Source organism: Rattus norvegicus, chromosome 7 (assembly GCF_021556685.1).
Source record: "Rattus norvegicus strain SHRSP/BbbUtx chromosome 7, alternate assembly SHRSP_T2T, whole genome shotgun sequence".
Taxonomy (NCBI): domain Eukaryota; kingdom Metazoa; phylum Chordata; class Mammalia; order Rodentia; family Muridae; genus Rattus; species Rattus norvegicus.
Window position 1 is genome coordinate 24,785,188 of NC_141540.1, and position 14,813 is coordinate 24,800,000.

Consider the following 14,813-nt stretch of genomic DNA (forward strand, 5'->3'; position numbering starts at 1 on the left):
TCTCTTTATTTATTTTTTGTAGGGAGCAGCTCGGTAAAACAAAGATGGCACCGACATCCAGTCCCGTCTGGTAGTAAACAACTTATCACGCATGCGCAGGCTTGTCCCCTTGCCAGGGCAGCCGTAGGATAATGAGGTGATCCGGCGCCCACCTGTGGTGAACAACGGTACCACGCATGCGCGGGTTTTGCACCTGGCGTCAGTTGGCCAGGACGTTAATATGCTAATGAGGGATTCATGCTCCTCCAATCCCTGAAGGACAATTAACATAGCCTCAGCCTGCTGTATATATAAGGCGAGCGCTTTTTCGGCTCCAGGTCCCCGTATGAGCAAATAGGTGGTCCTACAATAAAGGCTGTTGAGAAGAATCCGACTGTGTTGTGTCTTCCTTGCCAGCCGAGGTGGGCACAACAACTGGTGGTCTGTACAGTAACCTGAGGACATTCTCATGGATTCAGAACTCTTCAAATTCAGGACGGTGACATCGGTAAATTCCCGGATAAGGGATGATAAGGTTCTCTGGAGGTAAGCAGAGAAGATGAAAGCCTTGGTATAGAGGCCGAAAGGTTTGTGAACTATGGCAATGTTGTTTCCAATGAATCCTTTGTGGGAAGGGCTTGTAATTTTGTTTCTTTTTTTCTTTGTGTGGGATAGAGAAGCCACAGAGGGCAAGCTTAAACCCAGACCAAAACCTCGTTGACGAATGGTCTGTGCCTGCGTAGAGGATAAATGATGTGAGGAAGCCGTTAGAGCCGTTAGGACAGGTCAGAGGGTCCTTGCAGAGCAACAAGAAAGTATGTCGGAGAGAGAAAAGGTCTCGAGAGAAAAAAGAAAAGAAAAGGAGATAAAAGGTAGAGAGCGAAGGCAGAGATAAAAAAAGAGGATAATCAGGACCAGGAAACAAATAAGATATATTCTTCTTTAAAAGCCTTGACCTTAGAAATGTCAGACAATCTAGAAAGCATCGCCGACAGCTTAGAGAAAGTGAAACTAAAGGTAGAACCATTGGGTCTGGGGCCGCCCTGCAGAGCAACAAAAGGAAGCACAGGATTCAACCTCAGTTCCACCACCAGACTGGTATTGACCTCTCGAATGGGAACTCAGGTGGTGGATACAGATTTTAAAGGCCCCAGTAACCAGATTTCAGAAGGATCACAGAAATTGAAAGCATGTACAAAGATAAAGATTTGGGGTAGTGGTAGTGGTCAAAAGGGGACAAGGTAATAATGGTAAAATGTTTTTGTGTATGTGTTCTTTTAGAGTTATGTTAAAATCTACAGAAGCAAAGTCGATTCTCATAGATGCTTTTAGTCTTTGGACCCTGACTAGAGACAGTTTACACCCTAGACAAGAGAGAGAATGGGGTTGAGAAAAACAGTCCTCCCAAACTCTCCACAGATGCTTTGACAAAAGAAGGAAATGAACTTAAGTTTTTTGAAGCTCTCCTGAGAACAGAAGGAGGTGGGAGATGTCTTGCCTTCCTGCTGGTTCCTATTGGAGAAGTGCTTATTTCTGGTTCTGGGTTCTTTAGGTAGGATGTCTGGGTCCCTTTGGTGGAACACCATCTAGTTCTTTTCCTCTATGTCTATTGTCTGTCCTTGGTGCACCAAGCTGTCCATGTATGTCAATTTATGTCTGGGTTTTGCTTCTCGTTGCTTGAATGTTTTGTGTTTCATGTTTAAAAGAAAAGGTTAAAATTTTAAATGCTGGTTGATTCACCCATTGATGTAGCTTTAACTCCTTTCAATAAAGGAACAATTAAATAAAAAAGTTTCAACTGGCTTTTGGAGACTGCATCTGTAGCTAGAAGCCTAAGTTTGCTGGACAAGCTCCCCAGCGGGCTGGCTAAATTTTTATACTAGCCGATCCTAAAGACACCAGGAGCTTCACTGTTTCTAAGGTAATGGAACTGATGGCTGTTTCTCTTAGAAAAATCTTTGACCATGATTATTGGACTCATCAGGTAACGAGGTGTTTCTCTTAAAACTACAGCTAGAAAAAGTAAAAATGGTGATTGGTTTAAATATTAAAGATATGTGTAGCCACTTCAATTTTGTTTCTGATTGCTTTTAAATGTATAAATATTCTCTACATGCCTTGGTTATGGACTATTGGCTCTTAAGTTATTGGATATAATTAAAAAATGTAACATTGGTAACAGAAAGTTGACATAAAACTGGTAAATTTGGGTGGAGTCATTCTAGACAACATGTGGCATGAGCCAATCTAGGGAAACAGGTCTAAATTGGGATAATATTTTTATGGAAATCTTATCCTAAAAACCAGGCTTCTAAAAGATTTTAAGGCAATGTCTCTTTGTTGAGGTATTGGAGACCGCACCATCATGCGTTCATATGTAGTAATTGGCAGTCAAACCTTGTAGCATGAAGGATAGACTCAGTGTTTTTGAGACTGGATTTTGAGAATGATGAGGCTGATCTCGAGGAAGAGGCTGCTCAGTGTGAGAGGGAGAGATATGATCCATACTGGCCACACGCTAGTGCCATGTGGCAACGAGACAGACAATTAGGCAAAAAAGCGGTTATACCAACAGCACCTCCGTATAACCCTCAATATAAAAGCATGGTGAAGTCTACAAAAGCTACTTCCTTTTGCCCAGACGTGTAGAAAGAGATGGGATTAAGTTTTCCAGTGTTTCTGGATGCTAACGGGCATCGATATCATGAACCCATTGACTTTAAGACTATAAAACAATTGACAGAATCAGTCAGAACCTATGGGGTCAATACAGCTTTTGTTGTGGTTCAAGTTGAGGCTATTTCTAGGTACTGCCTCACTTCTGGGGATTGGGGGAGTCTGGTTAAAGCCTGCCTCTCCTCAGGTCAATACTTAGATTGGAAATCTTATCTTTTTGACTATGCTAATACTCAGGCCGCCATTAATCTGGCCTCAGGAGTAGACCCTCAGAGACATTGGGACGCTGACATGCTTTTGGGTCTAGGGAGATTCACTCTGAACCAGACTGGTTATCCAGAACAAGTCTATAGCCAAATTAATGAACTAGCTATCAAGGCATAGAAAGCACTGCCTAATAGGGGCACAGTCTCCGGGAACCTTACCAAGGTTCTGCAAGGGCCCACAGAGCAGGTTTCAGACTTTGTGGCCCGCATGGTAGAGGCTGCTACCAAGATCTTCGGAGACCTTGATATGGCCGTGCCTCTCATTAAGCAGCTAGTGTATGAGCAATGTACAAAAGAATGTAGGACTGCTATAACACCATACAAACATAAAGATTTAGAAATTTGGATGAAAGTCTGCAGGGAACTGGGAGGACCATTGACTAATGCTGGCCTAGCGGCAGCTGTGATACAGTTAAGGAAAACCACCACCACGGATACCTGTTTCAAATGTGACTGTAAAGGACATTATCGAAGACAGTGTCCTGAAAGGAATAAGGGAAGAATTAGTGATAAACCTAAGCAGCCTGGACTATGTCCACGGTGTAAGAAGGGAAGCCACTGGACAAATGAGTGTAGATCTGTGAAGGACTTGGATGGCCGACCCCTAGCGACAGGATATGGTGGTGCATGGCCAAAAAATGGACAACGGGGCCCACATCCCCAGGGCCCTCAAATATATGGGGCTCTACAGGGCAACAGACAGGGACAGGACAATCAGAGGCCTTGGCCTTTCCTTCGCCACCCGAAGGACCGAGGAGAGCCACTAAAGGCTCCGCAGGACTGGACCTTCACTCCACCACCAGACTCATATTAACCCCCCAAATGGGAGTGCAGCCTGTAGACACAGATTTTAGAGGACCCCTCCCTAAAGATACAGTTGGGCTATTGTTGGGACGCTCCTCCTCTGCCCTGAAGGGTTTACAGATTGTGCCCGGAGTAATTGACCCTGATTATTTAGGCATAGTAAAAGTCCTGGTAGCCTCCCCCCAGGGAATTACTGCAATTTCCCCTGGAGACAGAATCGCTCAAATGCTGCTTCTGCCAGCTTACATAAGCGTTTTCCTGCAGAAAATAGAATCAGAGGGGACAGGGGCTTAGGATCTACAGGCTCCCGATTTGCCTTTATCTCATTGGAACTGGTTGATCATCCAATGTTAACATTGACTGTAGAGGGACGATCATTCCTTGGCCTGTTGGACACTGGAGCAGATCGTAGTATTATCTCTGCTCATGACTGGCCACCTAGGTGGCCTACACAAACATCATCTCAGGCCCTACATGGTCTAGGGTACAAAATGGCTCCTTTAATAAGCTCCAAAGAATTGACATGGAAGGATACAGAAGGGATCAGGAAAGATTACTCCCTATGTTATAGACATTCCCGTGACACTGTGGGACAGAGATGTTTTGATAAATCTAGACATGAGACTAATGATTAACAAATTGAAGCACTGTATCATATGATGCAGCTGTCCTGCGTTTCCTCCTTTAGAGTTTATGCATTATTCCTTTGCGAGCTAACTTTTCTCAACATTCTCATCAGAACAAAGAAATCTCAAATTATCTGAAAAAAAAAAAAAAACTGGTCCATGAAAGCAGAACAACTATCAAGACAATTGCTGATACAGATTGCTGTCCTCAACAACACTGCAGGTTGGACCCCATCACAGTTGAAGATTTTACCTCATGGATTACTAATGCTTTCTCCCTTTTTAAGGAGTGGGCGGACATGTTTTCCTGGGGAGCTATTGTCCTCCTGGGATGCAGAGTATGTCTCTGGCTTATTGGCCGTTTAAAAAGAGAACATGCCAGACACAAAGTGGTTGTTTACCAGGCTATGACCACCATTGAAAATGGTGCTTCTCCCAACATATGGCTGGCATCTTTGAAAGATTAAGAGTTCGCCCTAGATCATGTTTGTCACTGTCATGTGGAGTCATTGTATCCAGAGACGGGCAACTTTCCTTGAGCTCGGACCAACCTAAGACATGGGGCATGGTGGAGATAGGGTAACCCAACGACGGGTAAGGCCAAGTCATTGTCAAGAATGACGTAAGACAAGAGCAATGACAAGATTGACGTGACACCCAGATCTAGACCAGTCATTTTATTAAACAAAAAACGGGGAGATGTAGGGAGCAGCGTGGTAAAACAAAGATGGCACTGACATCCAGTCCCGTCTGGTAGTAAACAACTTATCACGCATGCGCAGGCTTGTCCCCTTGCCAGGGCAGCCGTAGGATAATGAGGTGATCTGGCACCCACCTGTGGTGAACAACGGTACCACGCATGCTCGGGTTTTGCACCTGGCGTCACTTGGCCAGGACGTTAATATGCTGATGAGGGATTCATGCTCCCCCAATCCCTGAAGGACAATTAACATAGCCTCAGCCTGCTGTGTATATAAGGCAAGCACTTTTTCTGCTCGAGGTCCCATATCAGCAAAGAGGTGGTCCTACAATAAAGGCTGTTGAGAAAAATACGACTGTGTTGCACCTTCCTTGCCGGCTGAGGTGGGCACAACAATTTTTTTTTTTACTGTGTTGTGTTTCTGTTTTGGGTTCTCTTTCAATACCTAAATTCATCAGGTTTCTACTCCATAAATTCAACTGAGAATTGTTCTAAAGTACACAGAATATTGAAGTTTGAACTTAACCCCTTAGATCCAGAATGCACACGATTGATCTGCCTTACCTAATGATCTCAGCGTACTCCTTGTCCTTTCCTTTGCTGTCCCTCCATTTCCTGAACATGACTGAAGCATCCACATTGGCTGGAGAAAAGGTGTTGGGCTCATTAAGCAGGGAGATTACACTCAGCACGATAGTCCTGAGAAGGAAAGAAGAACTCACAGTGAAGCTCCACGTCCATCGTGTCCACAAGCAGTTTTTAAGAAACTACAGTTTTAAAGTTTTTCCCCTTAAAAAATTTCTGATGCAAATTTGAGTCATAGTACTTGAAGACTTATGAAAAGTGGATTATGCAATTTTGTTTTCAGGGGCCAGTGTGATGGCCCAGCAGGTAAAGGAACTTGCCACCAAGCCTGATGCTATGCCTGGATCATTGAGTGAAAAGGACAGAGGACAAGAATGCCTCACAGTTGCTTTATGATTCCAGGCCACAACATGCAAATATAAATACACACAGTAAATGTCATTTTTTAAAAAAAATTTTCCCTTAGGACCAGAAGCCACTTCAACCACCAGAACTCCAGGTAGGCCACCCACACAGGACTACTCTGTGTCCCCAGCACATCCCTGCTGTATCAGAGGCTCGAGAACTCAGCCCTGAACTCTAGTGGAGACTCCCCAGTTCAACACAGGCCACAAATAACAGAAACCAAGAAACAAAATACCCATCCAACAAAGACAAACTCAGAAATCAAATGCTGTGCTCTAACTGGACGTCTGCATAGAAGAATGCATATGGGTCCATAGCTACCACCCTGCACAGACCAAAGTCTAAGTGAATCAAACACCTCAACATAAAGCCAGACGCACTGAACCTGACAGAGGGGACAGTGGGGAGAGCTGTAGGAGACAACTTCCTCAACACAGCACCCATACCATGGGCACTGAGTTCGACAATTAGTAAATGGGAGCTCATGAATCTGAAAATATTCTGTAAGAAAAGGGACACTTTCAATAGGACAAGACGGCAGCCTACAAGAATAGAAAAGATTTTCACTAACTCCACATCCAACAGTGGGCCAATATCCAAAATTATATAAAGAACTCAAGAAACTGGACATCAACAAACCATATAATCCAACTCTGGGACACAGAGGTAAGCAGGATTCTCAATAGAAGAATCCCAAATGGCTGAGACGCACCTAAAGAAATGTTCCAGCATCTCAGCCATCGGAGAGATGAAAATCAAAATGACCCTGAGAGTCCACCTCACACCTGTCAGAATGGCCGAGATCAAAACCACAAGGGATGGCTCAGGCTGGTGAAGATGTGGACAAAGGAAGCGCTCCTCCATTGCTGGGGGGAGTGCAAACGTGTATGACAGTTCCTCAGAAACTGGGACTAGATCTACCTCAAGACCCAGCTATACCACTCTTGGGGCTCCATGCTTTCAAAAGGACACATGCTCAACTATGTTCACAGCTTTATTCATAATAGCCAAAAGTGGGAAACAACCCAGATGTCCCTGAATAGAGGAATAAATAAAGAAAATGTGATACCTTTATATAATGGAGTATTACTCAGCTGTTAAGAAAATGATATCATGGAATTTGCAGGCAAATGAATGGAATTAGAAAAGGTAATCCCAAGTGGGGTAACTCAGACCCAGAAAGACAACGTGGAACACACTCGTCAAGAAGTGCAGATGAGCTGTCAAGGGCAAATGCTAAAGTCCACAGACCCAGGAGGCTGGCTACGTAACAAGTAGGGCTCTCCCTAGGAAGGGAAATAGGAAGGGAGTAGATTCTGCTGAGGAGGAGGGAAATAAAGGGATCAGGGCAAGGTGGGGGACACAGAGAACACAGGGAGAGACTGCAGGAACTGGAGAGCATTTATGGGGTGATGTGGAAACCTAGTGTAGTGCAAGCTCCCCAGAACCCACGAGGATGACTTTAGGGAGGACTCCTAGTAACAGAGGATACGGAGCCTGAACAGACCGTCTTCTGTAACCAAGGCTGTAACCAGTGGTGGGCCTAGCCACAAGACCTTCCACCTACAATCTGTTCTTCCTGCAGATGCACCTGGGTAAAGGTGTCCAGAACTGGTGGGAGTTGCCAACCAATGACTGGTCTTCTTTGAGGCCCACCCCACAAGAGGAAGCCTATGCCTGACACTAACTGGACAGCCCAGAGACCTATGATAGGAAAACAAAACAAAAAACAAATGGTTCCTAATGATGCCTCACCTACCCGTCATCAAAGAGGCTTCTTGGCAGCAGAGGGGACTGATACAGAGGCTCACGGCCAGACACTAAGGGGAGTGCTAGTCCAGGCTGGAGGTCTCCATCAGGCTCATGAACCCCATAGAAATGGGGGAGAAGGAAATATGGGAGCCAGACGGGTCAAGGACACCAGGAGAACACAGCCCACAGAAACATACATAGAGGCTCAGAGAGGGAAGTGACAATTACAGTCTGCGTGGGTATGTGCCAGGTTGTCTGTATGTTATGGTTGTGTAGCTCAGTGTTCTTGTGGGTCTCATCTCTGACTCTCTTGACTGCTCCTGGACTGTGATCCTCCCACTGGGCTGCAAGGAGGGTTTATGCCTGGTCTCAGCCGATGTACTTGGGAGGTCTTGCATTACTCTGAGCAGAGAGGTGTCTGTGTGTGTTTGTGTGTGTGTGTGTGTGTGTGTGTGTGTGTCTGTGTGTCTGTGAGAGAGAAAGAGAGATACAGAGACAGAGAGACAGAGACAGAGAGACACAGAGACTGAGAGACCAAGACAGAGAGAGGGGTGTGTATGTGTGTGTGTGAGAGAGACAGAGACAGAGACAGAGAGACTGAGACAGAGAGAGGGGTGTCTGTGTGTGTGTATGAGAGAGAGAGACAGAGACAGAGAGAGACAGAGAGAGAGACAGAGACAGAGAGAGACATGGAGAGAGAGACAGAGACAGAGACAGAGAGAAACAGAGAGAGAGAGACAGAGAGAGGGGTGTGTGAGAGAGAGAGAGGGGTGTGTGTGTGTGTGAGATAGAGAGAGAGAGAGACAGAGAGAGAGAATAAATTACAAAAAGAAATTCTCAAATATGTTTCGGGGATAGAGAGAGGACTCAGTGGCTAAGAGCAAGTACTATTGTTCTAGACCCAAATCTGCTATGTAGCACCCAACACACACAATCCCACATCAGGCACTCACACAGTCGCTTAACTCCAGATCCTAAGGATCTGAAACCTCTGGTCTTTTTGATCACATGCACATACCCACAGACAGATACACAAATGCATAATTAAAATCAAATAGATTTTTTAAAAAAACTGTTTTACAGCAATCAGCTGGCTAAGCCACCAAGCAGGCAGGGAGGAGGCGATGTGTGCAATCTCAGCACACCTGAGGTGCAGGAGCCAGAGCGAGAGCCTGGCTCTCACAGAAACCAAGGGAGTCACAAGGGAGAGAGGGAATGGCATGTCTGCTTTGAGGCCAGCCTGGTCTACACAGCAAGTTCTTAGCCAGTCAAAGCCATATAGTGAGACCTTGTTTCTAAATAAATATTTAAATACATAGGTAAGCGAGGGAACTAAACAAATAAACAGAAAACAGCCTGGCCTTGTGTTTCCCTCCCCAGGCCATACCCACCCACCCCGAAGAGCATTGAGAAAGCAAAAAGAGCTCGTTCTTAAAAACCTGAGCGTAACCCAGGGATTGGTGGATGGGATTTACAGGTTTATTATAATCTGTCAGAGGTAAACTCCACACAGTGCTGCTATCACTGACATCAACTCTATATTCTACCCTGACTCTGCTAATTAGAAGGATCTTTGAAAAGGCAGACAGTAATACCAAAAGATAACCCAGTTAATACTGTCCTTATTGTATATTTCAACATGGAAAAGATATTTAGAGAGGACATCTGGGAAAGAATCCAGTTCTAACTGGGGAACAGAGCAACACATGGTAAAAAAAGTAGTTTCAATGGTTGACATATTGGGTCTTTCTGTTTATGCTGCTAAAGCAACTGTGACATTTTAATGGTGTCGGCTGAGCAGTGCTGGGACGCTGTTGCTGATGTTCCCAGGACATAATGCAAAAACAAGGATTCCCTGGTGAACTGCACAAAAGTGCAAAGTCTAAAAACTAAGACTGAAAGGCCAGCCTGGTCTACATAGTAAGTTCTAGGATAGCCAGAGCTATGTTGAAAGACCCTGTCTCAGAAACAACCTCAGCAACAACCACAAAAGCCCCCTAAGATTGGGGAGGCATGCCTCTGGAGATCAAACAGCTTTCACGCAAGACAGGTAAGTAAAAAAGTAACGTAAAAATTTGCATGAGTGTATGAAGTGTTGTGTGTATGCGTGTGCACACACGTCACATAGGTATGAAGGTGTCTATGTGGAACCAGTCTTCTCATTCCACCTTTCTGTGGGTGCTGGGGATGGAACTCAGACCTCCAGGTTTATAAGGCAGGGCCTTTACTCACAGAGATAAGCATGGTGGAGACACACACCAAGCAGTTGGAGGAAGGCAGGACAATAAGGAGCGCAAACTTCAAAGTTAACATGACCTACACAGACAGAGCAACCTGAACAAACTACCCTGTCTCTCCAAAAACAAAACAAAACCCCTTCGCTGTGCCCATTTTGCTGACAAATGCTTGCAGCAGACCCTGGATCTCTCCCTTTCAACAGGTTGTAGAAGACCAGACAAGAAACTCATACCTGCATCTGTGGCTGCTGGATGGGGTCCCCCCATTCGCACCTACCAAGACCACTTTTCCACCTTTTAGGAAAAGGAGAGATGACAGGTACTTCTGGAGAGGACCTCAGAGAAAGCAGCTGTCAGGTCAGGCCACGGCAAGAACTAGAGTCGGTTTCTGGCCGTTTCCCACAAACAGGAGACAAAGGACCACTCACCAGCATTGTCCTCATGGGGTTCCTGGACTTCAGTCCTTCAGAGATGGCAAAACCATCAAACTTCAGTAGATAACAACTGGATTTTTTTTTCTTGTTTATTGCTCTACTCAATTCCCACAACTGTATGGACTCCAGCTCTTAAAAGGTTCCACATACTCTTTAGGTGACAAAAACCCTTGCACACAACTCTTCCTTATGGATTCACACACTCACATGCCAACAGTCACAGATGTGAGCACAACTAGACCGGATTCAGAATTTACTGACAGTGCCTCGGTCAGGCAGGCTGCTAAACGCTGACAGTTCAGCAGCAGTGCTGATTGGAAGATCACCTGTCCATCTGACTGTCTTTCACAGGTGGCATCATTACACCTGCTGAACATTTGGGAGGCAGAGGCAGCAAATACATGGCAAAGCAGTCTGCAGAACAAATGCTTGGCCAGCCAGAGCTACACAGGGGACATAGCACTTCCACAAGTAACCCTCAAACAAATCTAGCAATTTACCATCTTTAGAAAGAACCTCCAGGGCTGGAGAGATGGCTCAGTGGTTAAGAGCACTGACTGCTCTTCCAGAGGTAGTGAGTTGAAATCCAAGCAACCCACATGGTGGCTCACAACCATCTGTAATGAGATCTGATGCCCTCTTCTGGTGAGTCTGAAGTACAGCTATAATGTACTCATACATAAAATAAATCTTTAAAAAACCTTTAAAAGAGAGAACCTCCAAAGCGTGCTGGTGCGTGCCTGTAATCCCAGCATGCAGGAGATGGAGGCCCGAGATCAAGGTCAGCTAGGCTAACAGTAAATCCCTGGGTTTATTTTAAACAAACAAAACAAACAACAACAAAACGAAACCTTTGTCTCAACAAATAACAGAAACAAAAAAAAAAAAAAAGAGAGAGAAAGATTCGCCATTGTTGCGAATCATGAGTGGACACGTTCCTGACTTGGCTCCCAAAGACCACCAGGTAGTGCCAAGCAGACAAGGCGGTTTCAGACTGAAGTAACAACCAACATCATGCAGCACAGAGACACAAGACCCAAAAGAGTAACCAGCTCTAAAGCAAAGGGACAAAGGCCGCAAGCACCCTAGGGCGTGACTCCAGAGCCGCCCAACAACAAAACAGCCTGGTGAGAGCAGAACACACCTCCCTGTTAGGATAAAGAGCTCTTCTCCCCTCTCTCCCTTCTCTCCAGAGAGGATCTTACTGTAGTCTTATGTTCATTGTGTAGACTGGGCTGGCCTTGAACTCACAATCTACAATCTCTACCACTTGAGGGCTAAGATTAAAAGTTTGTGCCACCACAAGTAACCGAGGAAAAATAGTGTGACTTCCTGGTAAACAGGAGGAATACAGCAGCATCCAGGAAGGGATGTAATGATTAAAAATCTCGTTCCAGGCTTTCTATCAGGGCAGAGGCTTATTCCCCAAAGTAAAGAATCAGAGACATGGAGTCAACACTCAGCCTCTAAAAAGAAGCACCACCAATACAGGGAGACCACTTCCTCAAAGCCAGGGTGTGCACCAGCCCGGCCTGAGTAATAAGCACCACACTCACACTTCAAGGGATAACCAGGATGGGGGTGTGTGACCAACTTTAAATGAACTCTTAAAAACTTATCCTCAGGATACCTCAAACTCCACAGGACCAGACTGGAAATGTAACAGCGACCTACAGTGTTCATCCCTACACTAAGTGCGGGAAACACAACAGAAGCAGGCATGGCCGTATTCCTGTAATCCCAGCGCTGGGGGGCAGAGGCAGGTGGATGTGTGTGAGTTCAGGGCCATCTGGTTTATAGCATCACTTCTGCTGGGGAGTCCCTGCAGGTATCACAGCTGGTGGAAACTGAACCTCAAAGAGATGAGGATGAAAACTCACTACAACCTTACTTAGTCAGTGACGCTGGACCAAAACTTCCACAAAGTCTGATCCTGTGGCTTAATCTTCTTACACAGTTAAACACAGTAAAATCTGATGTAAACCAGGGGTTGGGGTGTGGTCTCCACATGACAGGTCTCACAGCAAAGCCTTGGGGACAGCTACATAAAAACTCCTTTACAGATGCCCGACCTCGGCAGAGCACCTGAGACCTTCACTCTGAGGATCAAGGCTACCGACTGGAAACAGGACACGGGGCTCGGGCCGAGAGGATTCGTAATAACCATAGGGTGGATTCTCACAATGGAGAACGCAGGGTACTTGGGTTTCTTTCGTAAGGATGAGTCCTCCTCACTGAAGGCAAAGCCCAGGATTAGAGCCGAACACACTCTGAGGATTTGGGTGGAGGCTGGCTCCTAACAGGATAGCAGGGGCCTCTGTTTCTCTCACTCCAGGATTCTGGGTAACCAGCCATCCTCCTTCTGTCCTCTGAGGAAAGCAGGCCTGTGCGCTCCACCGGCCTGGTTCCTGCAACGCTTCCTTTAAGCTTTGCCTCCTAACTACCCTTGCACTGGGGCCAAGGAGAACAAAGTGATGCTGCCCTGGTGAGGACGACAGCTGCTAAGTGACTAAGGGGTGTGCAACACACAGTCAGAACACAAGCGGGGAGCACAATTTCAAACTTGTAAGCTGTTTGTTGCTAGACTTTCTCAATCCTTTCAGACCACAGCTGACCATGGGAAACAAAGTACACTGTCTGCTCACCTGCAGCTCACAGTAGCCTGGGAAGCAGAACAGGGCCCTCTCAGGCTGCCTCCTAGACACTTGATGACCTTAGAGTGGAATAAATGAAACTTTCCCTACTTAGTCTGTTACCATAGTCCCTATTCAAAGCCTTTGCTATAAAGGGTTCTTCTCAAAGCAAAGAAGTAGAATGCATTTAAACAAAATATTTAAAATATTTTTCATGTACTCAGCATTCAGATTAGATGTGCCATGTGGAGTGGACTGGGGCGACACACGCATGCAGCTGGCAGCTATTCTGCCCTCTGGCAGGGGAAGCAAATCGTCATCCCCCACCTGACAGCACACAGGGCCCCAGGCAGCTCCCTGACAGGTGCTGTGGAGCTGCTTTGCTTCCTCACTGACTCACGACTTTCAGCACCAGGGGAGCATAACAGAGACTGCACCTCACAGAAGCAACAAGTCTTTACCTTCTCTTTGTCTGCACCCCACCCCCCAAGACAAGCTCTTCCTGTGTGGTGTTGGCTGCACATGTATTATGTAGACCAAGTTGGCCTCAAACTCACCGAGATCCTCCTGCCTCTACCTCCAGAATGCTGGGGTTAAAGGTGTGCACCACGACACTGTCCACGAAGTATATTTCTTACTACATCAAAACCATAACTAGTTGGGCTGCCTAAGCTCCTCAGAATCACCCAGGTGGGGTTGGCAAGTTGGATGGAAAAAAAGAGCCTGCTACCTGATGAACAGAATTGGTTCTTGATGGAAAGAGAGAACTGATTTCCATAGCTCTGGCCTCGGACCTCAGCACCTGAGGTCAGTCTGTCTGTCTGTCTGTCTGTCTGTCTGTCTGTCTCTCTCCCTCTCCCTTTATATATACATAACACAATTTAAACACAAAAGTTAAAGGATCTAATAAGGAGTAAATTCTAATGTAAGAAGAAGAAGCAGGGGCTAGACAGATGGCTCAGTGGTTAAGAGCACTGATTGCTCTTCCAGAGGTCCTGAGTTCAAATCCCAGCAACCACATATTGGCTCACAACCATCTGTAATGTGATCTGATGCCCTCTTCTGGTGTGTCTGAAGTACAGTTACAGTGTACTTATATATAATAAATAAATAAATCTTAAATAAATAAATAAATAAATAAAGAAAGAAAGAAAGAAAGAAAGAAAGAAAGAAGCAGATGATGAAAATCATAGCCCCAACCAGCACTGCTCTGGGAGCCAACACTTCAGACTGATGCAGGTGCATGTGTCAGTCAACTAGGAACTGCACACGTTCCAGAATCAGGTGCTCCCCTATCCCAACTCCACCTTCAGTCACCGTCACTACAGGCCGATGTGATGAGTCCACTGCCAGCACTGTGCACATCCTCCCTTCGCCCATGCCCCATGCCCTCCTATAAACCTGAGCCATCACAGCTGCTCTCTCTCTTATCCCTACTCAAAGGCCATCACCTTTCACGTCCCCCAACTCTCCAATAAATCTGTTGTGTGAGGTCTGTTGCATGATGTGAATTCTGCAGTATTCCTTAGCATGCTGGTCACCAGGATACACTTTTACCTTGAAAGCCGTCCAACACACCCTCATGCAATAGCAAGAGAGAACGTTACAAACGCAGGAAAGATTCTGTTCACAGTTTCAAACAGAATGAGACACACCACATATACGCCCAAACGAAGTTTCAAGGAGCAGATGTCTGTACTCCCTGTGTGTTTGGGA

The 14,813-nt window shown here is 45.8% G+C and overlaps 1 protein-coding gene across 1 annotated transcript in view; it reads right to left on the bottom strand.

Annotated features, from left to right (window-relative positions):
- Window positions 1–14,813, bottom strand: part of LOC148004552 (ubiquitin-conjugating enzyme E2 R2-like) — a 29,765-nt gene that overhangs the window by 2,619 nt on the left and 12,333 nt on the right. Inside the window, exon 3 of the mRNA XM_087559344.1 lies at window positions 5,616–5,750. Coding sequence (XP_087415470.1) covers window positions 5,616–5,750 — 135 coding nt within the window. The remainder of the gene's footprint in view (window positions 1–5,615; window positions 5,751–14,813) is intronic.